The sequence below is a fragment of the Chelon labrosus genome, assembly GCF_963514085.1.
Source record: "Chelon labrosus genome assembly, chromosome: 9".
Taxonomy (NCBI): domain Eukaryota; kingdom Metazoa; phylum Chordata; class Actinopteri; order Mugiliformes; family Mugilidae; genus Chelon; species Chelon labrosus.
Window position 1 is genome coordinate 27,333,437 of NC_140359.1, and position 22,967 is coordinate 27,356,403.

The window sequence follows — 22,967 nt, forward strand, 5'->3', positions numbered from 1 at the left end:
CTAAAGCCTACATAGATCAGAGACTTTTGCCTCATCAAGTAATCTCCCTTCAGCGGGGTATTCCTGATTAGCATGGTGCGAATGCTACATGTGAAGCCCGCGTTAATAATTCAGCAGGTTGTCTACCTCAATTAAAGACTTCCTTCTGGCCTCATATCTGCTTTGTGCAACGTGCAACGCTCTTCTTCTGCAAGAGCGTTGCCAAGGTGTTATGTCTCCACCTAAAGGGAACCTGAGGAACTGGGGGAGAGTCCCGCGTCCTGTCCGGGAGCCCCCCCCCCTCCCTCAAGATAAAAGGCTGAACTGATAGGCAGGATAATCATGTAAACAGTCAGAGCAGCACTTTAATCAGAACCAATTATAGATCTCTGTCATATTTAATGACACATTAGGTACAAGTGGATACAACTAGGGGTGTGAAATTAGTGGGATTCAAGGGAGATATTGTGTACGTCCCACATTTCTATGCACCAGTCAATTAGAGAAAACATCTGATAAAGAAGTAATCACCATTAATTGTGTATAATGCATCACAAGTAAAAGGTTCTTTATTGAGCTTGAGGAATATAATTACAAGATCCCGAGACAAATGTACAATAATTTGTGGAATTCAGTGCGAAAACGTTAAATAAAGTGACACGGAATAAAAATCACATGAATTCAGAAAGTTTTTCCTTCACTTTCTCTGCGATGTTTGCATAGTATTTCATCTGGGCAAGCAGTGCTTTGGCAGCTTGAAGCTCTCCTGGTAAAATAAAATAAAAAAGAGAGAGAGAGAGATGGGGAGAAAGAAGGAAAGCAAAAAGAAGTTCAATCAATGACTCACTCTGTGATTTCAGGGGGAAGCTACAGCGTGGATTGCAAAACAAACAAAGGAGTGAGTGGGAGGAATAGACGGTGCTTCGGCGCTCCGTCTGAATGTAATACCTTTACGAAGGGCAGAGTCTATCTGCTCCGTCAGGTCTGCCAGTTTCCCTGCGGGTGAGCAGAAGATGAGTTTCCAGTTCGGCACATGTTAACAAGACATAGCACATATGGCGCTTTTCATTCCTAGAAACTCGACGGTGCGCTCGCCTCCGAGAGTAGCTCCTTGATTTGAAGTGAACAGACAGAGGCAGACATTATCTGTTAATGGGGTTTGAAGTGTGCACAATGCAGCAGAGGGATACCGGGGAATGTTTAGGTTTACAAAATGGGACGGACGTCATAGACGGACATGAATCTGTCATGCATCTACAGTTTTTCAATCATACCGACTGTAATTATTCACATTCTGCAACCCTTTAAGATTGTTATCCCAGTTGTAGCTTTTATTGTTAGTGCTGAAGTCTGCCCTTATCACTCTTGACTGAAAAGGCCTCCATGCGCTTCAACTACAAAGGTGATTTGTTTGTTTGTTGGTTTGTTTGTTTGGTTGGTTGGTTGCTCTGTAAATGGGTAAAACCAGCTGCTATTCAGTTGCATCTCTGACAAGAGTGGCTCCAAGAGAGGAGCACTGGTTGTAGTATTACATTGCACTTGCTGTTGCCATGGTTACGACAGGTGTTTCCAGATCAACCGGAGCTGAAATCTTAAGTATTATAACTTTAACCCTTAAGGCGCTGCATGTCTCAGCCAGTGAGACCTTTCAGACGCGCTTATGTGCCAATCAGGCACAACATTACGACCACCTTCCTTCCTAATGCTGTGCAGGTCTCCCTTGTGGTGACTCATCAGAGAATGGACATGGGCCTTCTGAGGGTGTCCTGTGGTGTCTGGTAACAGAATGTTAGTGTTAGTGGGGGGGGGGCCTTTGAGGGGAGGGGCCTCTGTGGATCATCCCACAGATACTTCATCAGTTTGGGATCTAGTGAATTTGGAGGCCAGGTCAACACCTTGTGCTGTTCTTCGTGTTTTTTTGGCTGCATCCTGCTGGGGATGGCTGCTGCCATCAAGGAGTGTCATTGCTATGGGGTGGGGGTGCCTGGTCTGGTCTGGGTGGGTGCTACATGTCATGACATCCACACCAATGAATGCCAGGTCCAGAAGTTTCCCAGCAGAACATTGAACTGTCACAAGATGGTCAATGTTATTTACTTCTCCTGTCAGTTGTTTTAATGATGTGGCTGATCTGTGTTTGGTTATATTTTAATCATTTTTGGAGGATGAAGACATGTTGACTTCTTAACAGTTGGGAAAGCACGGCTTAATGGGGCACTAAAAGGAACTACCCATTATTAACACACAGTACCACTGATCTTCTCTACTGTAACATCTCAAGATGCCTGACATGAACGAGGTACATATCTGACGTTCACATGTTCAAGATCAGAGATCTCTTCAGAACGATCCGTCCCAATCTGCTCACCTTTTGTGTCTTGGCCAATCTTATCAGCTTCTTCTGAACTCTGCGCTTCATCGAGTGCTTCATTGATCTCCATCAGCTCCATCAGGAAGCCAGAATCAGCTCCAGAGTCTGCGCCGTCTTCTATGCGCATGCCCTGCAGCTCCAGCTGAAACGTGCCACAGGAGGCCCATCAAACTCAGCTTCCCTTTCATATGCACATCGCTAGTCTTCACTGTCAGATGGTGAAGAACAAGCGTTCAGACGGCCAGAGCTCGCAGTTACCAAGCTAAACTATTCATTAAAAGCCGAGTCAAGGATACCAAACTCACCATGTAAAGACCGCGGCTCAAAGGCTTCAGCAGAGTCTTGTACGCTTTGTTCACGAGGGCAGACTGGCTTTCTGAATACTCCTGTTCTTTCTGCAAAGGAGGGTTTTGTAAAGTTTACTTCCAATGTTGGCAAGTTCAGTCCGTAATGACTCATTAAAGAAGGCAAATAAAATCCGTCTAAGACGCTATGAACCCGAAACAACCAGCTTCCGCGGTATCCACGGATACGCGTCAAACTGTGACGAAAGGGAATAACATCCGAGTTATTTTACACCTTGTCTCCAACAATCTATACTACTGTCAGATTTTTAAACACAGAATCCTTGGTGATACTGACAATTAGGTGCACGGCACGCAGCTACTCCTTTGTAGTCGAGCGGTCGGGGAAGCTTTAAGAGATGCAGGTGGAAGTTTGATGCGACACGTGTGTGGAAACAAGACGGGGAGGGAAATACCTCGGAAACGGCTGGCAGATCTGAGCACACTTTGCAACTATCAGGTCTGTCAGCTCCCGTGAAAATCAATAGTCTGAAGTCGTGGCCCACGGGCCGCTCGCGTGAAGCCGTTTCTGCAATAACAACCAGTGCGGTGGGCGGCTGCCTCGTAGCCTTGTATAAGTAATGAGCTCTCTATATACAGTATGATGAAAGCCCCCCCGAGGCTGGAAGATGTCTAATTAAGAAAAAAATGGCCAGAAGTGGTTATAAATAAAACAAAATGAGGGTAATACTGGACAGGTTGTGTGTGAAGAAAACATTTACGCTGCCTCCTCTCACACTCCGCTCACTTTAGCTTTCAAATCATATCATGACAACATTGTGCATTTCCACCTGAGCGTACAGAACAAATTACATCCAAAGCAACTTGTCTCCTCTTCCATCTTGTATTCATAACGCTCATTCTCCCTGAACTGCCGTGCATTTTTCTTAACGAGCTACAAGAAGGAAACTGGATAATGGGGGAATTTAGCACCATTTGCCAGTTTGTAAAATGACCTATGAACACGATCAACTTTAAATTGCTCCGGTTCAGTTGGACGAGTCTTATTTCTTTCTGTGAAAAGCTGCACCAGTTGAATTTTTTATGCTAAATATAGGCCTGACTGTCTCATCAGCTTAAGTGTGGCGTGCACTCGGTGTGATTTGCCAAGTGCCTCGAACTCATTTTATCTCTAGAAATTCAGGTGTTAGAAAAATACACCTGTCTACGAATAAGAGGCAGCAACTGAAAAGGGAGGAGGAAGAGAAGAGTAATTGTCTTTCCCTAACATCGGGGAGGAAGCGAGTTTCTTTTTCCTTTATTGTCCTGTGAGTTTGCTGAGAAGTCAAGCCCCAAAAACATCTGTTGTGTGTGCAAGACCCTCCCTGGGAAACATCCCCATCGAGCCGAGATGACCCCGATGGCATCACTGTGTCATAACCATGGCCATTTTCTCTGAGCTCCTCCAGAGAAACACATGATGTGACAGGAAGCCATGTTGTCTCTGGCTGCAGCTCTTCACTACTAGATAGTGACTGACCTACATGTGGAGAATCAGTGTAGTTCTGTCATAATGTTGGAGTTTAAGTCAGCCAGAGTTATTAATATGCAAAGCTGCCTGCTGCAGCTTGTGTACATTATCTATTCAATGGCAAAATCAACACTCACTTTTCATCAGTTCATTGCGAGTGAAAACAAATGCAACATAAAGCAGTGCAGCGCTGTACCTAAGTCTAACTACTGGACATCTTCAATAAGCAAATTAGGGATGCACCGAAAATTTTCGCCCAAAAACCGAAAATGCACTTTCGGACCATTTCCGCCTAAAATTTGCCGCGGTTGTTGCGTGCATCATCACAACATCCTGTTTCGGCCACATTCTTAAGGCGATAACTTTTCGGCCGAAAACCGAAAAAGCACTTTCGGGCCATTTTCGGTTTTCGGCTGAAATATTTCAGACCTTTATCGCCGAAACAAGCAAGCAACAACCGCAGCAATTTTCGGTGGAAAATGGCCCGAAAGTGCATTTTCGGTTTTTGGGCGAAAATTTTCGGCAAAATGACATTAGTTTCTGTAGATATATGCAAACTCACCGGCCGTTTCATTAGGTACACCAGTGAGAAACATTCAAAATCAAAAGGTCCTGCTCTAAATCCTCCTTCATCGCTGCTCTAAGGTTCAGTTGATGCTGAAACAGCCTCAGAAAGGTGGTGATTTAACTGGATGTTGCTGTTAAACTGGACTGAATTAAACACTTAAGTGTTTCTGTTATTTAGCCTAGCCCACCGACTAAACAAATAGCTGCCAAAATAATAGGAACATGTGTCGGTGCAACACAATACAGTTTAATAATACCACAAACCACAGTTTAAATCAGCAGCTCACTCAATTATCTGAAACTAATGCTGAATATCATAGCCTCCTGAAACAGCCCAGTCACCCCGGACACTCTCTCTTCTCTCTACTGCCATCAGGTCGGCGTTTCCGATGCCTGAGGACAAAGACTGAGAGGCTGAAGAAGAGTTTCTACCCACATGCCATCCGCCTGCTCAACTCTGAGCCTTAACCAGACTTAAATACCATTGCACCGCCGCACTTTATTCATGTAGTTGCTAAATACTGTAAATGTATGTACATAAGTTTACACTTGAGTCTGACAGTCTATATTTTATTCTATATTTCTATTTCTCTCGGTGTACATATATTGCTTACCTTGTGTATAAACTACTGTTTTACTGTAGTACTTTTTTTTTACTACTGGCTGCAGGTACAAGAATACATTTCACTGTGCATTGTACTATGTATAACTGTGTATGTGACAAATACAACCTATCTATCTATCTATCATGAAGAGATAAGACTTAGTACAGGACTGTTATTTAAGAATGCATTTGTTTTTATGTGTACCTAATGAATTGGCAATTGAGTCTATGCTCAGAGCTTCACTTCATAGATATCCTATACCTGTATATTAAACTACAGCTGAAACTGCTAACTAACTTTAATTGAATTTTCCTAACTTTATTAAACAGAGAATCGAGAAAATAGCCGGCGATCGTAAAAACAGCCACTGGTTGCTGCCCTACATTTGATTTGCTTTAAATAAGCTGCTTTTCTGGTGGAGTTTCATCTGTTTACTTTTCCTTGTCAGCCCAAAAAAGGCCATTAAGCCAATATTTGGATTTCAGCTTTAACTGGGCAGAGCAACATGAGCCTCTTCCAAGTGAAGCGGTTGAATGTAAATCCACTCTCGCAGAAGTTCTGACATATATGAAGAACAGAAGGACCTCCGCTCCAGTAAGACGACTCCGTTTCTTGCTTATCGAAGATGTCCAGTAGTTAGACTTCGCATCAGAAAACACTGGTAAAGGTAAGGGGAGGTAAAGCGCTGCACGGCTTTATGTTGCATTCGTTTTCACTTGCAGTGGACCGATGAAAAGTGAGTGTTGATTTTGTCATTGAATAGATAATGTACACAAGCTGCAGCAGGCAGCTTTGCATATTAATAACTCTGGCTGACTTAAACTCCAACATTATGACAGAAGTACACTGATTTTGCTTGATTCGCCTTCACTTAAAGCAGTGATGTTCAAATGCTGACAACATTTAATTTGTTTTGAACTATACTTTTCTGGTTATCTTTTGTTTAGCCTCCTTCCCTTCCTTTCTTTTGTAGCTGCAGTTATCTGTGCAGTGTTTTGTTACGGTAAATATCTTGACACGTCACAACAGGAAGGTGTAATTGACGCCGTCGGTAAAGGCTTGGGTAATAGTATAGTGCATGCAGGCTTGCAGGTTCGTGTCCCGGGATGTTTTCCTCTAGTCTGTCTTCATTTCTTTCTTAACTAAAGTGTTTTTTTGTCTTTTCAGTAGCTTAGCTTTAGATTCCTTGAACTGGCCTCGACATCGTTTAGCAACTTAATAAAAGGGAAAGCTGCATCGAGAGGGTCTAAATTTGTCTTTTAGCAAGCCCATCTCTCTTAGTTTGCCCTGAGCTGTCCCCCCCTCGACCACATCACGCTGAATCGCACTAACAACACAAAAAGGCACACTCAAATAGGCAAGTCAAACGGGGACACGGGGTCAGGCCCGATTTCCCAGCGTCACAGTGCTGCTAATGGATAGGAAAGCAGCATCCTCTGACTCAGAGACCATCTCGCTCAGCTGATCTCTACCCCCACCCCTCTGCATACCACAGATTTCTGGCCGAAGTTGTCCGGATGCAGGGACCGCTGGAGCTGCAAATATCTTTTCTGCAGCTTTTGTGTGTCCAGCGTGAATGTGTCGTCACTGAAAACAAACAAAAAAACAACGACACATGGCAAAATGAGAAGTTTATGTGGATAATAAATACTAATTAGACACAAGACACTCACCAGTCCATGATCTTGAAGTAGGACGCCCCTTCATCAGGAGGCTGGACTACTTTGCATGACATGCAGAAGAATGTGGGTGTTGTGTCAAGAAGCTCCTTGCACTTCCAGCAGTTCAGTTTAACTTTACTCGTGCTGCAGCTCCTGTGTGAGGAGACTTGCTTAGTGTAGTTTAACACGTCTCTCCCCTTCCCCGGGGCTCTCAGGTTCACGCTGCTGTGCCATGTGTCCTTCCTGTGGAAGCTGGTGGACATACAGTGAGCTGAGCATGTAACAGCTTTGGAGACAGACAGCCACTGAGGATGCAGCGCAGCCCGGGACGTGAACAAAACCCGGAAATAGTTCAATGACAGCATATCTGACAGTAAAGAGGAAAAAAAAAGCACCACGAGCTGATGTCAGTCAATACTTAAAAAGTCCCCCCTGGTCAAAACATGGACATGATGTCTCTTTCGTAAAAACAGTGGAAGGAAGCGGCGTTTTCTTCTTCTTCTTCTACGGTTGCTGAAGCACCACAGCGCCACCGCTCGGCTTGGTGGTGGTGGAGGTGAAAGCAGGAGCGCTGTCTCGATGGTACTGGAAAAAAAACAACAGCTAGCTAGCTTAGCGGCTAGCAAGAACGCACACAATTTGTTAGCAACTAATGAGTTTAAAGCAGCGTTAGATTTGAAAGCGGCACTCCGTACGAAGTAAGTTGAACACCCGAGACGTTTTAATGCTTACTAGAAACGTACAGGCGGCGTTTTAATTATTAGTTTCACGGACGTAAACTTCCGATGACCGAAAGAACCAGTTGTCAACATCTAGCTAGGTTAGCTCGCTAGGCTAATAGCGCCGTAGCTTAGTTTGCTAACGTGTTTTAAAGGCGCTAATGTTACTGTTTTTTGGGGTCAATGCCGACAGGGAAATGTGTAAATGTGCTTCCAAGCAGATAGCGAGTCACGTTATTATTTATCGGCGTACTCAAAACAACACCCTGCTTAACTTTCTGTGAGGTAGCTAGCTCGGCTACATAGCATAGATGACAAAGAACATCCCATGCTAACGGTGCTAGCGGTGACTGATGGACAGCCGGCTCAACCATCTTAATAATGACTTAAAGTGTTTGACAAAAGATATTCTGATAGTCTAATCCTTAATTAGTGTCACAATTTGTAGTGTTGTCAACGGTGGAGTTTATTGTGATTAATACAACTTATTATTATATACATATACAGGTAACTTTCTTCACTTTCCTTGATAATGAATGTCATTTAAGACCCTCCAACTCCATTTTTCCCAATATCCTTCTCAGATCTGCTGTTAAACCGCGAGGCAATGAAAGGAGCGATGGTCCAGGAGGAGTTTTGGATACACACAGAGTGGCTGGTCCACCTGGGACATCACCGGGCTCTGGAGCACAGATAACACCTAGACACTGGCGAGTATTTCATTTTACTGAGTGGACTTCTTGCCCGCTGCGTCGTGTGTCCATCAAGGCTCGCTGCACTGGGACTGTTGGATAAAACTTTCTCTGAAGTGGGGCCAGTGTAAATACGCTCATTTGGCAAAAGATCAGACTGTGGCGCCGCGACTCCTCGCCTTTTACAGCTTCCTAACAAAGTACAAGTTGCGACGAATGCCAACTCTTGATTCTTGTTGAGTGAGCGAGTGTGTGTGTGTGTGGGGAGGTGTGTGTTCTGGGGGCGGGCAGGGGTGCAAAAGGTGACGGTGGAGTATTCCAGAGAGACAGTTGTTGGAGACAGCAGCTTCTGTAAGGTAAACAGGATCTCCTCTTGAAGGTCGAGGGAGGTGCTTCTCAAGGCCCCCACAGACAATACTCTGGGTATTATTAACGGAAATGGCTAAGAATAGAGAGCAGGGGAGCAAGGTGGCTCCTCTGGCGGGTCGTGTTGTTTGGGTTAAACAAGCCAAAACGGAACATCATCTTTAGAAGACTGACTTCTCGAGCTTGCGTGCTGGGTGTGGCGCCACTGGCGCGAGGCAAGACGTCGTTTTAGACGGCTTTATCTGGCTCTGAGTTCAGGAAAGTAGCCGCGGATCGCTCCTTACACTCTACGCATGGAGTTGTTGTGCTCTGCGGTGTGGATTCGTAAGTAAAGCCATATAAAACTTTATTATTATCTGTCATTTCACATAAGGTGTGCCTTCGTCTGCCTTTTTGAAGAAGAGTAACTTTGCTGCATCTTTGCTGTCTGCATGTCAGGTGTACATTAAGACCGCGCGGATACATACAACATTCATCCCTAGTTACGAGTGGATAAAACCCTTCTAATACAGTTTATGTAAGTTTACAGTGATATAATCTTCTAATTAACGTTATAATGGATGCAATAACCTTAAATGAATGTTTGATTTGGGCTAATGCAGCGAATGCGATACCCAACAAACAGTGCTTGCTTTAAAACACGTCTTGCTTATTGATTTTACAGCATTGCCCACTTTAGCCTTACGCATGTGAAAGGGATAGATGTCTTTCTCATGGTTAATGAGTCCCTATTGCCTCACAGTTGATCTAGTCCTCATTAGTAGTGATAAATCTATTCAGTACCTTGGATCGGTATCAGTTCAATTGGTGATACATTGGTTGTTGACTAAAAACATGACTGATCTCTGCCTTTATCGCTGTTTGTGTCACAGTCTGGAATTTATAGACTTTAAAGGCTTTTTTCCTAATTTAATTGTCCTTAGATTAAGTATTATAATCAGCATCAGTAGAGAGAAGCGTCATTTTTCTGTGCTTGCTAATTAGACCGCTGATGAAAATCTGACATATAGGTTTTTTTCATAATTAAGCCACTGTGAAATTATTGCTCTCTTAATTTGCTCATTTATTATGTTTACGGCCTGCGTACATATTCAAGACAGCTGTCTCTTTGCTAGTGTGTCATCTCTTTTTTTATAAAAAATAATTTTCATCATTGGCATGGCCCATTAATTCTTCATCCAAATCTTACAGGGAGTAAATTAAAATTCAGACAAACTGGCTTTGTATTTTATCGATGTCTGGGTTGCCATTTGAACGTAGCGAATTGAAATGCCATGTCCAGTATGAGAACCTTTTGAAAGTGCAAATTAATTGCTCCTTTTTAACAATAGTTAAATCAATAACATGGTTGCCCACTCGGTGAAGTCAAACAGGAAATTCTTTTGTCTCCGTCTCAGTTTTTCTTCTTCATCTGAAATGTTTGACCTTGTTGGTTGGCATTGTAGTATTGATTTTTTCCCTTTGTTCATGCAACGAGGGAGCTCTTTGTTTTTCATTTTGTAGTGTTTTGATGTTTGACAAGGCTATTTAATTCAGTATGGCATTGTACACAGTTATGATAATGACCTCAACCTTTTTTATTCCCTCCCCCCCCTCACAGATAAGCCATGATCCCCATCACTGAGTTGCGGTACTTTGTGGACACCCAGCCGGCATACCGCATCCTGAAACCATGGTGGGATGTGTTCACCGACTACATCTCCATTGTTATGCTCATGATTTCTGTATTTGGAGGCACGTTGCAGGTCACCCAGGACAAGATGATCTGCCTGCCCTGCAAATGGGTGGTCAACAATACCTGCAAGAAGAACTTCAGCTCCGCCGTCCCCACGTCATTGTTCTTGGAGCCCAAAGGGATCCAGTATGATCTGGACCGCCATCAGTACAACTATGTTGATGCAGTGTGCTATGAAAATAGATTACACTGGTTTGCCAAGTATTTCCCCTACCTAGTATTACTTCACACACTCATTTTCCTTGCTTGCAGCAACTTTTGGTTCAAGTTTCCTCGGACTAGCTCCAAACTAGAGCACTTTGTATCCATCCTGCTGAAATGCTTTGACTCTCCATGGACGACCCGAGCACTGTCAGAGACAGTGGTTGAAGAGAGTGATCCAAAACCGATGAAAATGAACGGCTCGATGGACCACAAGGAGTCAGTAATCAGCGAGGATGTTGAAGCAAGCGTTCCTATGCTCCAAAGGACAAAGACGCGCTTTGAGCAGGGCATTGTAGACAGAACAGAAACGGGAGTTTTGGACAAGAAAGAGGGCGAACAGGCGAAAGCTCTGTTTGAAAAAGTCAAGAAGTTCCGCATACACGTGGAAGAAGGAGACATTGTGTACAGACTGTACATCCGTCAGACTATTATCAAAGTTATCAAGTTTATATTGATAATCTGCTACACAGGGTATTACGTCCACGATATTAAATTCAGCGTTGACTGTTCCGTAAATATAGAGAGCCTGACCGGTTACAGCGTGTACCGGTGTGCTCACCCACTGGCTACACTTTTTAAAATCTTAGCTTGTTTCTACATTAGTTTAGTGGTGGTGTATGGTTTGATCTGCATGTACACGCTTTGCTGGATGCTTCGGCGCTCTCTGAAGAAGTACTCCTTTGAGTCAATCCGGGAAGAGAGCAGCTACAGTGACATACCTGATGTCAAGAATGACTTTGCGTTCATGTTGCACATGATAGACCAGTATGACCCTCTGTACTCTAAGCGCTTTGCTGTGTTCCTCTCAGAAGTCAGCGAAAATAAGCTGAGGCAGCTCAACCTCAACAACGAGTGGACACTGGACAAGCTCAGGCAGAGGATCACTAAGAACTCTCAGGAGAAGTTGGAATTGCACCTTTTCATGTTAAGTGGCATTCCAGATACAGTGTTTGACCTGATGGAGTTGGAGGTTCTTAAACTGGAGCTAATCCCAGATGTTACCATTCCCCCAATCATCGCTCAGCTGGTCAACCTGCGAGAGATGTGGCTTTACCACACCCCAGCCAAAATCGAAGCCCCGGCATTGGCTTTTTTGCGCGAGAACTTGAAGTCTCTACACATCAAGTTCACCGACATCAAAGAAATCCCGCTGTGGATCTACAGTTTGAAGAACCTTAGTGAACTCCATCTGACAGGGAATCTCAGTGCTGACAACAACCGTTACATTGTGATCGACGGACTCCGGGAGCTCAAGAGGCTCAAGGTTCTTCGTCTGAAGAGCAATCTCACCAAGCTACCTCAAGTGGTGACTGATGTGGGCATGCACCTCCAGAAGCTTTCGATAAACAATGAAGGCACCAAGCTGATGGTGCTCAATAGCCTGAAGAAGATGGTGAACCTGACGGAACTAGAGCTCATTCGCTGTGATCTAGAACGCATACCGCACTCAATCTTCAGTTTGCACAATCTGCAGGAGATCGATCTGAAGGACAACAACCTGAAGACCATTGAGGAGATCATCAGCTTCCAGCACCTTCATCGGCTGGTCTGCCTTAAGCTCTGGTACAACCAGATTGCCTACATTCCTATACAGATTGGTACCCTCACCAATCTGGAGAAGCTCTACCTGAACAGAAACAAGATCGAGAAGATCCCCAGCCAGTTGTTTTACTGCCGTAAGATGCGATTCTTGGACTTGAGCCATAACAACCTAACCTATATCCCAACGGACATTGGCTTCCTCCAGAATCTTCAGTATCTGGCTGTGACGGCGAACAGGGTGAGTAATCACTGCTCCAACCATTTTATTATTTGTCTATTGTACATTGGATTTTATTCTTTGTGCTTTGTTTGCAACAATTCCTCTGCCGCTGCAAATGGCGACAAATTCTAAACTCTTTCCATTTCTTTCCCATGCCTTAAAAAAAATAAAAATAAAGATTGAGAGCCTCCCTAATGAGATGTTCCAGTGCAAGAAGCTTCGCACCTTGAACTTGGGAAACAATTGCCTGCAGTCTCTGCCGTCACGATTTGGAGAGCTGACGGCGCTGACACAGCTGGAGCTGAGAGGAAACCGTCTGGAGTGTCTGCCTGTGGAGCTGGGAGAGTGCAGACTGCTAAAGAGAACGTGTCTTGTGGTGGAGGAGGACCTATTCGCCACGCTGCCCACGGAGGTTAAGGAGCAGTTGTGGAAAGCTGACAAAGAACAAGCGTGAGCTCTGCGAGTAAAAGCAGGAACTGACCAACTTGGTGTGGACACTTAACGCCCATGCTGCCCCAGAGGCTTACAGAAGAAGGCAGGAGTCCTCCTGCAGTGTACTGCCAGTAAGGTTGGGTATCGAGAACCAGTGCCAGTTTGGCGGAACCAAAATACTGACTCTTGGCAGCTTCTGGTGGATCTCTTAGTCCGTTTGTTTGTTTTATTTTTTTTGTCCTTTTCACTTCGTCACGAACAACTTCTCAGGCCTTTACATTATGACCCATTAATGATGGTTTTAGCAATAATGTAGCAGTGCCATTGAGATCAGAATCATGTGTTTACATTTCATGCTTCTCGGTGGAGTTAAAGTATGCAAAACTGTGGGTCGGCTTCGTTAAAAACACGAGTAGGCCGCTGTTCAATACTAAAAAGATTATGTTCTTGTCGAATCAAGGTTTAACAGATGAGTTAAAATAATGTGTTGGTGGTTTGAACGGACAAACGAGACCCCAAAATGACCCTCCACTTAATTTTTGTGTACTGATTATCACACTGTAATCATCACGTATTCCATTTTTTAAATTTTTTTTGAGCAACAGAACACGCAAACGTATTAATAATGAAAGATTAAACATCTTGAAATTTATTCTGAAAAATTAAGCACAAGTTTAAGATATTTGACAATTCCTGAGACTGAGTTATCAATATATGCGTATAGGAAAACACAATTAACCCGCCGTGCCGGAAAGTGTGTTAACTATAGACGATATCAAAGCGTCTGAAAGTCCAATCCTGATGGTCGCAAGGTGCGTCCAGACCCACCAATCGCTCCTCTCCAGCTACTTCACGCCGTCCGGCTGCAAAAACGCCAACATGGCAACGGCCAGATGCCAAAGTTGCAGTTTCATAAAGATAGTCCACAAAGAAATAGGGGACGTCACTGTGGCTACATTCATCTTTCATGTCTTGTTTGTTTGTCACACAGAAGCCATCCTCTGACACTGTAGGTGATCGAACAGGCCACCTGTCACAGTTTAACTGCTGCACTCTGAGGAGTTTTGAAAGCTAGCAAGCAATCAGTGCAGCTAGCCATGTAGTTAGCATGTAGGTAGACAATTCAAACTGAATTTACATATAAAGGGGATACACTGGTGTCTGTCTCTACTCGCTGTCATCACTATTTATTGTTCTCCCACCTGAAACACACCTGTAGCAGGAAGTTGTTCCTCATTAGACGCTGGTTGGTTGAGCGACTGGTTCGGCCAGAAGCTTAAACCACGTTGTCTGGATTGACCTGGATTGTAAGTGTACTGGTTATTGATGGGTGACGTCAGGAAGGGTTGTAGTCGTGCAAAATGGGTGTAATAGGGTTGCCGGTGCAAGTTCTGTAGAGGGGAAAGAGTTATCTGGTCTAAGTCTTGGTAGCAGTGTGATGTGGGATATTACACTGGGGTTGCTGGGTTTGGCAAATGTTGGTAGCTTCTTTTTGGGGAAAGATGTGTGTGTAACTGAGTGTTTAAGGAAGAGCAATTTACCCCCTGAATAATACCCATTGGAGCAGCAGGATACCCAACCCTTACTGCTAGTATACTCTTCAGTGGGAATTAAGAGAATTGTTGTTTCATGGTCGTGCTGTATTTCTATTTTTTCTTTGCAGTGAATTGCACAAAAAAAAGGAAGAAATGTGGAGGAAATGCTGAAAAAAAAAAAAAAATTCAACAGAGATGAGTAATGCCACAATAATTCTAATAGAAGCTTGTGTGATAACTGCTACTGCCGAATATCGGCGATATGTCTGACACAGATGTGGGTGCTCACCTGGTTTATGGGTTTTGGTCCTTGTTGCGGGGGTGTACTTGTAAGTACGCCCTGACAGAGTGTGAATCTGCTGTACCTAGCCTTGTGTTCATTTCAGTTTATTATAACATTATAATATGATGTTACTCAAAATACTGTGTTACATATTTGTGCTGCACATAGACTCTTTCTTTCTCATTTAAAAGAGCAATGCAATAACAACCATGTCACTAAGTTCACAATTTGAAATCATGCTTCTACAAAGACAGATTGCATTCCATTTAAAAGCGAAAAGTTAGAAAATGCGAATCTAACAAATTAGTTTTGACCCTGCTAACAAACAATTTATGCGTGTGATTATTTTTGGAAAGCCACGTCCTTCGGATTAGTTGCCTTAACTTTTTTGTTGTTTGTATTATTTGTGGTTTAGCGACCGTCGTCTCTTGACGCAGTTAATTGTCACTTGAGCTGCTCTGGTCTGCTCGTCTCCAAATGGAAGTGTTTTCTGTTTGTTTTATACTTTGCTCCAGTGTTTGATTTCATTTCATCCTGTGGACACGTCACCAGTGACAATACTTGACACGTTAACTTGCCGAGGGCTACACATCAGTGTTGCTGAACTTTAGAGTTTAAGTTAACATCTACCAGAGTTTGGTTTAGTGTTTATTGAAGATGCAGACTTAAAGTGTAGTTTTTAGACATTGATCTTTTTTATTTTTTGCACTTCTGCATTTTTTTTTAAGTACTCGAAACCAGTTCCTAACTAGATAATTTAAAAAAAAAAAAAAAAAAAAAAAAAAAAGACAAAATTAGGAAGGGATTTGTCCAGCGTCTTGAGACAATTTGAATTCTTACTGACGCTATACAACTAAAACTGAATTAAAACTTTGAGCTGCTGCCTCAAGCAAGCGTGCTGCCCACTGGGCAGGAAAAAAGTTTGTCTTAACTTCTGAGCATTTCTGCCTGATGTTCATTTTTATTTGCGTCATTCTTAATTTATCCTTATTTTGTCTCTTTTCCTTTCAACGTGTGTTCATCTGTAGTTTCTGCCTGGAGTTTAACACACAGCACAACTTCTTTTATTTTGCATTTACTCCTAACAGAAAAACATTCTTTCATGTTCTAATAAACTTAAGTGTAAGCTCACGTGGACAGTAGCAATATACAGCATAGTAACTTGGGTGAAAAGCATAGAAGTAGTGGGAGAGCGGTTTGCATCTATTTCAATAACTTGTTTTTATGCTATATTTGTGCAATATTGCCTTTATTTAAACTATTAATGTTAGTAGTTTCTGATGTGCACTGGCATTCCTTTTATCACATTGGGTTTTTACTACGGGCATGACGAGAATGAGAGATTTTTTTGATCCTAGAGAATGCACTATAGCACCTCTCCAACAAGTTAACAAGAACTTGTATGCGACACATGTTTTGGCATGTTTTTTCCTGTATGGGACGGTTCAGTTTAACGACTGCCAGCCATGAGATTAAAATGGTGTTAAATGAGTATTTATTAGAGTACTACTAACAGGAAAAACAGTTAATAATTGCTCCTTTAAATTCACAAACGGAGCATCAAGAAACAAAATAACCAGAATACGTCAGCAATGCACCTCTGATGAAGACAATCAACTGTTCTGATTAAGAGTGACGTCAGAAAATCTAATGTCAAACTTAACGTGTTGCCGGAAGTACTGTCAGTTCGTAAAAAAATAAATAAAAATAAAATAAAAAAATAGGTAGGTTGATAGCAGAGTGGTGTCAGTATTTAGATTAGGTTATTTTTCTCATAGCCAGTGTTAATCCTAAGTACAGTATTTTCACTCCTGTTATTGTTTGAGTCATTTTATTTTTTCCCATTGTGACAGCTAATAGTAGTATTATAGTTGAAATTTCTCAGGAAACCAGCTAGTAACTTTTTTTTTTTTTGCCTAATTTTTATTACACCAGGTATTTTTATTAATTTAAACAGTTGTGATAACATTTTTATATGCGTTTCTATGCGACCTTTTTCTAGTTTGGTGTATTTAATATGGACTAAAACCTAAACGTGTTTGTGAAACCACTTGGTTCAACCTTGATTCTTTTGTTTTTGTCAATTACCATGATGTGTTAATTGAACCGTGTCTTCAGTGTGAGTACCGCAGATCGAGTGTGTGAGTGTGTGTGTACCGTGTGTGTGTGTGTGTGTTTGCGTGGTGGGACTTGTAATTTTCCACGTTTGTTCCTTGTCCCTGTCCTCGTTATTTTGGGTACATAAAACATTTTCAGTGTCCCCCTGCTCATTTACAATTATAAGTGATGCACACGTTTGGTTTTGTGCAGTGTTTTTCTTTTTTCGCCAAATTTTTATTTTTTTATTTTTTTTTAATTAGAAGGAAAATCATCAATGCAACAGTACTGACATGAACCACGCAGTGAGTGAGTGTTCTGCTTGAACATGTCTCATCTTCTCTTGTGCACCATTCACTTGGGGTAAAATAAAATAAAGTTGGCTGACCACATTTGTGGGTGTGATTCTTCTGATGTTTTGCAGAACAACAGCTGCAACAAAAGGAACACATGCTCAATGCTGAATAAATGCACTTTTTTTTTTAAACTCCTGCTTACAATTCCTGCTCCTCTATCATCTTATTTTTAACTTCCATCATGTTTAAAGACCTTCATATTTTTAGATTTGTGCTCAGTTGTTATTATTCTGAAATGAGTTCCACAACCCAACACACAAATTTGACAGTATCATACATAACACAGAAAGCTTTCAAAGATGGATGTTTACATTAATGGCTGAGAAATGAGAAGCTTTGTCCGTGTGTTAACGGCATCACCAATTTAGGTTTAGCATGTCCATCTTTAATATACTTTAATAAAACACTTTAAACTCAAAAGGTTAATTTCCAATGTAATAGACCCGAGATATAAGAAGATTTATACAATATAAAGACGACAAAACACACAGTTCCTTTACATTTTGACGTGTGCGTCGGTTTTAAACGTCCGGCGGAACCTTTGAATGCAGGGTAGCGGCGACCCGCCGGACATATTTCACCGACGTACTCGGACACAGACGCGACGTTTGAAATGGTATATTTCGCTGTAGAAACTTCCAGTAGATTCTCGATACATTAAAAGTATAAAATAAGTCTAGAAGCTATTAATTAAAGCTGCTGATTAATCGTGCTAACTTAGCTACGAGTTAGCCATTTAGCTAACTAGCTGCAAGGCGTAATTTACTTGTCTGCTACAGCCGGCTAAGCTACGAAGCCCAAAAATAATCACTACTGATCTATGTGTCTCCTAAAAATGGACGTTTTTAAATATTTCGTAATATGTTTGTTTGCTTTCTTACAGGCTGTCACCCTTCACACAGATCTAGGAGACTTTAAAATTGAACTGTTTTGCGAGCGCTCCCCGAGAACCTGTGAGGTGAGTTTCATGCTACTTCAGGCTACAGACAACATTCAGCTTTCATACCGTGTAAATCAAGTTACAGAGACTTGAGACATGCTAGATGTGTGTTATAGGTGTTCGTTGTGTTAATGCTGCAAAAAAAGAAAGGTCCCACACTCTAATAGTTCGTTGGACCTCCTTTAGCGTTGAGTCATTGTTTCCATCACATTCTCCAATGTCACCAGATTTATTTCCATCCAGTGTTGCATTCATTTTCCACCAAGATCTTGTATTGATGATGGGAGAGTCTGACCACTGCACAAAGCCTTCTCCAGCACATTCCAAAGATTCTCAATGGGGTTAAGGTCTGGACTCTGTGGTGGCCAATCCATGTGTGAAAATAATGTCTCATGCTCCCTGAACCACTCTTTACCAATCTGAGCCCCATGAATCCTGGCATTGTCATCTTGGAATATGATCCATTGATGGAATAACCTGGTCATTCAGTATATTCAGGTAGTCAGCTGACCTCATTCTTTGGACACATAATGTTGCTGAACCTAGACCTGAGCAACTGCAGCAACCCCAGATCATAGCACTGCCCCCACAGGCTTGTACAGTAGACACTAGGCATGATGGGTGCATCACTTCATCTGCCTCTCTTCTTACCCTGATGGTTCTCCACTATCCTTCTAGTTTTTAATAATGCGTTGGACAGTTCTTAACCCAGTTTCAGTAGTTTCTACAATCTCCTTAGATGTTTTCTCTGCTTGATGCATGCCAATGATTTGACCCTTCTCAAACAGACTAACATCTTTTCCACGACCACAGGATGTGTCTTTAGACATGGTTGTTGAAGAAATGAGAAGCTACTCATTGTATCAGTTGGGGTTAAAAGATAATCATCCATGCAGTAATTATCCAATAGGAGGCTTCTACCTATTTTGCTTAGTTAAATCCAGGTGTCAAGTTTTTTTTAACATAGTCTTTCTGTTAAAATTGATCTTAATTTGTGCACTATTTCATTGATTCAGCTTGAGAATATTGATCCTTCAAGGAAATTGTTTAGTTCCAGTTGCTCCCATAAAATGAGAGTTGCAAGGAGAAATAGAATCAAATAGATCTACTTGATTAAGTGTGCAATGTGCGACTGTATAAAGAGCAATAAATGGGGCTCGTATATGACGTCATTTTCCAGAAAGCAATTCCATACAGCAGGCAAGTTTAGCCACAGGATTTGTGTTCGACTCTTGGCAGCTTTGACTCTAGCCAACCACCGTTAAAACAGAAGAAGAAGACGACCTTTCTTTTTGACGGTACAGGGATGTGGTTTTGGTTTATGGCAGACGTAAAATAAAAGACTACGAATCCAATCCGATTATTTTAAAAATGCCTGGATTGGCCCCGATACTGATTGACACATCCCTAGCTACAGTATATTTTACATCTAACACTGGAAAAATAACTAGGGTTCTTTCATGTTGTCTGGTCCTCCCCTAAATGAGGTATAATATAACTCAAATTGTTCTTTTATTTTACAGAACTTTCTTGCTTTGTGTGCCAGTGGCTTCTACAATGGTTGTGTCTTCCACCGAAACATAAAAGGCTTCATGGTTCAGACTGGAGACCCTACAGGTATTTAGGCTGTTCCTGTATCTGATCAATATCTGATAAATGTCAGTAATCACATGCTCATCTCCTGTTTGTCTTTGCATTTTCATCAAACACTCCAGGCACAGGCAAAGGAGGCACAAGTATATGGGGACGCAAGTTTGAAGATGAGTTCAGTGAACACTTAAAAGTGAGTAAATCTTCGTGTTGGTTGGTTGGTTGGTTGAAGTTTCACCTTGATATCTTTTCAGGGGTCAGTGTTGAATATTGTCTGCATTCTTCTGATTTCAGCACAATGTGAGAGGAGTGGTCTCGATGGCAAACAACGGCCCCAACACCAATGGATCCCAGTTTTTCTTCACTTACGGCAAACAGCCCCACCTGGACATGAAGTACACCGTCTTTGGAAAGTAAGTAACTCAAACATGACGATAAATGGGGGTGATTATGTGGGGCGACACTTAATTCTTGCTTCCGCTTCACTTTGAACAATGGCGACTGAAACTTTCGCCGAAATTTTACCGAAGATGAGTCCTACAAGTGTTTGTATCCTCCATGTGTTCCATCTTTGTTGATCCAAAACAGTCAGTTTGAAAATTGCGGAGATTGAGAAGCAGCCGGAAATACTAAAGCAGAAACACGCTACTACCAAGCGGACCAATCACGACTCTTACGGTCTTTGTTACATTTCTGGGGAGGTGCACGTCAGCTGCGGTGCTAGAGTCTGGGCTGTTGCTGTAGCTACTGTGTCAACTTAACGCGGAAGTCTAAACCGCCTGTTAGAAGGAGGAAAAATGGGCATGTGGAAAGATTTTGAAAAGGGCCAAAGACGAGGAGACTGACGAGGAGAACATCTCCAACGGCCTCATTGATTCACTTGGGGAGCGTGTGGTCTGATCCAACAGATGAGATGCTGAATCTCAAATTGCTGCAAAAGTTCATGTTGGTTCTAATAGAACGCAGAAGAAAACACAATGCATCACACTTTTTATTGTATGGGGCTGTTAGCCGCAGACCAATCAGGGTGCTCATGCTGACCACTGAGGAATGGAAGAAGGCGGTCTAGTCTGGTGAATCACGTTGTCTGGATAGACGGGTGCCTATGGAAAGCTTATCTGGGGACCACCCCTTTGTGTTGCCATGGGGATGTGCTTGGTCAGCGACAACGATCAGGTGTAGGCAGAATGCCAGGAACAAGAACATCAAACCGTAATGAGATGATCGGTGTTATTCACTTCACAGGCTGGTGATTTTAACGCCGTGGTATGATTGAGGAGTATCCATAAACCTTCTTTTAACTCTGCCCCTTCGTGACCTTGGTGGTTAAATCTAAATCCTCCCACTGATTCTCTCTGACACACAGGATCATTGACGGCCTGGAAACACTGGACGAGCTGGAGAAGCTGCCTGTGAACGAGAAGACGTTCCGACCGCTGACTGAAACCCGGATAAAGGATGTGACCATACACGCCAACCCGTTCGCTGGATGAACGACTCTCAGCTTCAAATATGCAGATTGGCCTTTGAAGGAGACCGTGATGTTTCCAGCGAGTCATTTGATGCAGCGTGTGTTTCCTAGCCAGAGTTAAAATGGATAACTTGTCAGAGGCTGGAAAACCTCAAGATGTTAAAACAAAGGACTTGATACTGATTTATTTTTAAGTACATCAGCCTTTTCTTGTTGAAGTTTGTAATGTAAGCCAATCCAGTGTGACTGCTCCAGTTTTTATGATTAGTGATTTTAAGAAATGGCTGGTACCCCACATTTAACCCATGTTGATGTGAGGGTTCAGAGGGTTTGTAATGAGAAGAAGTTTTCCTCGCCATAAAAAATGTACAACACTGCTACAGATCATTTGTTCTGGTTAGATTATGTAAATACATTTGTTTTGTACTAAATACATTTTTTTATATAATAAATGTATTGTTTCCTAGTATGCTTTCCACAATATATTCTGGGTGCAAACAAGAGTTTTCTCAAATGTCTCCACTTCAGCCGTAACATTAAAACCACTGACGGGAGAAGTAAATACCATTTAAACCATCTTTTGACAACTCATTGTTCTGCTGGGAAACTTCTGGATCTGGCATTCATTGGTGTGAATGTTACTTAGACATGTAGCACCCACCTAGACCAGACCAGGCACCCCCACCCCATAGCAATGACACTCCTTGATGGCAGCAGCCATCCCCAGCAGGATGCAGCCACAAAAACGCTCTAGGAACATCTCACAAAAACATAAAAACAGCACAAGGTGTTGACCTGGCCTCCAAATTCACTAGAACCCAAACTGATCAAGTATCTGTGGGATGATCCACAGAGGCCCCCCCACCAACACCACAGGACACCCTCAGAAGGCCCATTCTCTGATGAGTCACCACAAGGGAGGCCTACACAATATTAGGGAAGGTGGTTTAGTTTAGTTTATTGGTTTTGTTTGACAGGGACCATGCATAGAATAGCTTCTATACCAGGGTTAGCTAAATAGCTAATTTACACCTGTAGTCCCTGGGCAGGATGTTCAAGCGCAGTAAAAAACACAGACACAGACAAGATGAAAAGACAACAGGATTAACATTACAAGTATAAGAAAAACTAAAAGAAAAACAAAGATCAATGATCACAAGCTTGATTGTCTTTCAGCCATGTCTTCAAAAACTTTTTAAAACTTTTAAAACTTGAAGAGTCTCTGATATGGAGTGGGATTGAGTTCCATTTTCTAGTTGCTTGATATGAAAATGCTGATTGGCCAAAAGTGGTCTTTTTAAATGTAGTGTAACAGTCACCTCTCATTGCAGCCCTAGATGCCCTAACATTGTCTCTACAGAATGACACACATTGCTTAAGTGGTGGTGGTGCAAGATCATGGGTCAATTTGTACATCAGGCACATATCAGAGAACCAAATAAAACTGTCAAATGTTAACAGGCTATGTTTTTTTTTATAATAGTACAGTGATGATAATTTCTTGGTTTTTTATCAAGCACTTTCACAGCCTGTTTGTATAGAGAGTACAAGGGTTTCAGAGTGGTCACCCCTGCCTGAGACCAACTTGTAGTGGTCATAATGTTATGCCTGATCGGTATATAAACTCAGTTTACATACAAGTTAGAAAGCAGATAACTTAATGTCAGGAGTAAAATAAAAAATAAATAAATAAATAAATGGTGACATGCTCCTTTTAACATTGATGAATTATTTTTTATAAATATTAATAAAGTATTTTTTTTCTTATTTGTTACACATGTAACTGA

The 22,967-nt window shown here is 42.2% G+C and overlaps 3 protein-coding genes across 6 annotated transcripts; 2 read left to right on the forward strand and 1 right to left on the reverse strand.

Moving 5' to 3' along the window:
• Positions 1-243: 243 nt before the first annotated feature.
• On the reverse strand, positions 244-7,466 carry hscb (HscB mitochondrial iron-sulfur cluster cochaperone). The gene is made up of 6 exons (XM_084551158.1): positions 7,011-7,466; positions 6,828-6,924; positions 2,656-2,745; positions 2,348-2,492; positions 928-975; positions 244-745 (listed from the first exon to the last, which is right to left on the reverse strand). Exons 1-6 carry the CDS (start codon positions 7,361-7,363, stop codon positions 651-653), a joined length of 828 nt encoding a protein of 275 aa, XP_084407284.1. The 5' UTR covers positions 7,364-7,466; the 3' UTR covers positions 244-650.
• A 96-nt stretch (positions 7,467-7,562) lies between these two features.
• On the forward strand, positions 7,563-17,565 carry lrrc8ab (leucine rich repeat containing 8 VRAC subunit Ab). 3 transcript variants are annotated; one of them, XM_084551155.1, is made up of 4 exons: positions 7,563-7,696; positions 8,302-8,427; positions 10,376-12,494; positions 12,655-17,565. In XM_084551155.1, the coding sequence occupies exons 3-4, from the start codon at positions 10,383-10,385 to the stop codon at positions 12,928-12,930; spliced, it is 2,388 nt and encodes a 795-aa protein (XP_084407281.1). In that variant the 5' UTR covers positions 7,563-7,696; positions 8,302-8,427; positions 10,376-10,382; the 3' UTR covers positions 12,931-17,565. The 3 variants fall into 3 exon arrangements, with proteins under 3 accessions (XP_084407281.1, XP_084407282.1, XP_084407283.1); XM_084551156.1 differs by lacking the exons at positions 7,563-7,696; positions 8,302-8,427 and adding an exon at positions 8,820-9,099; XM_084551157.1 differs by lacking the exons at positions 7,563-7,696; positions 8,302-8,427 and adding an exon at positions 9,217-9,292.
• Positions 17,566-17,749: 184 nt separating this feature from the next.
• ppil3 (peptidylprolyl isomerase (cyclophilin)-like 3) lies at positions 17,750-21,626 on the forward strand. 2 transcript variants are annotated; one of them, XM_084550629.1, is made up of 6 exons: positions 17,750-17,795; positions 18,063-18,137; positions 19,643-19,736; positions 19,835-19,902; positions 20,004-20,122; positions 21,076-21,626. In XM_084550629.1, the coding sequence occupies exons 1-6, from the start codon at positions 17,793-17,795 to the stop codon at positions 21,200-21,202; spliced, it is 486 nt and encodes a 161-aa protein (XP_084406755.1). In that variant the 5' UTR covers positions 17,750-17,792; the 3' UTR covers positions 21,203-21,626. The 2 variants fall into 2 exon arrangements, with proteins under 2 accessions (XP_084406755.1, XP_084406754.1); XM_084550628.1 differs by having other exon boundaries at positions 17,759-18,137.
• Positions 21,627-22,967: the final 1,341 nt, after the last annotated feature.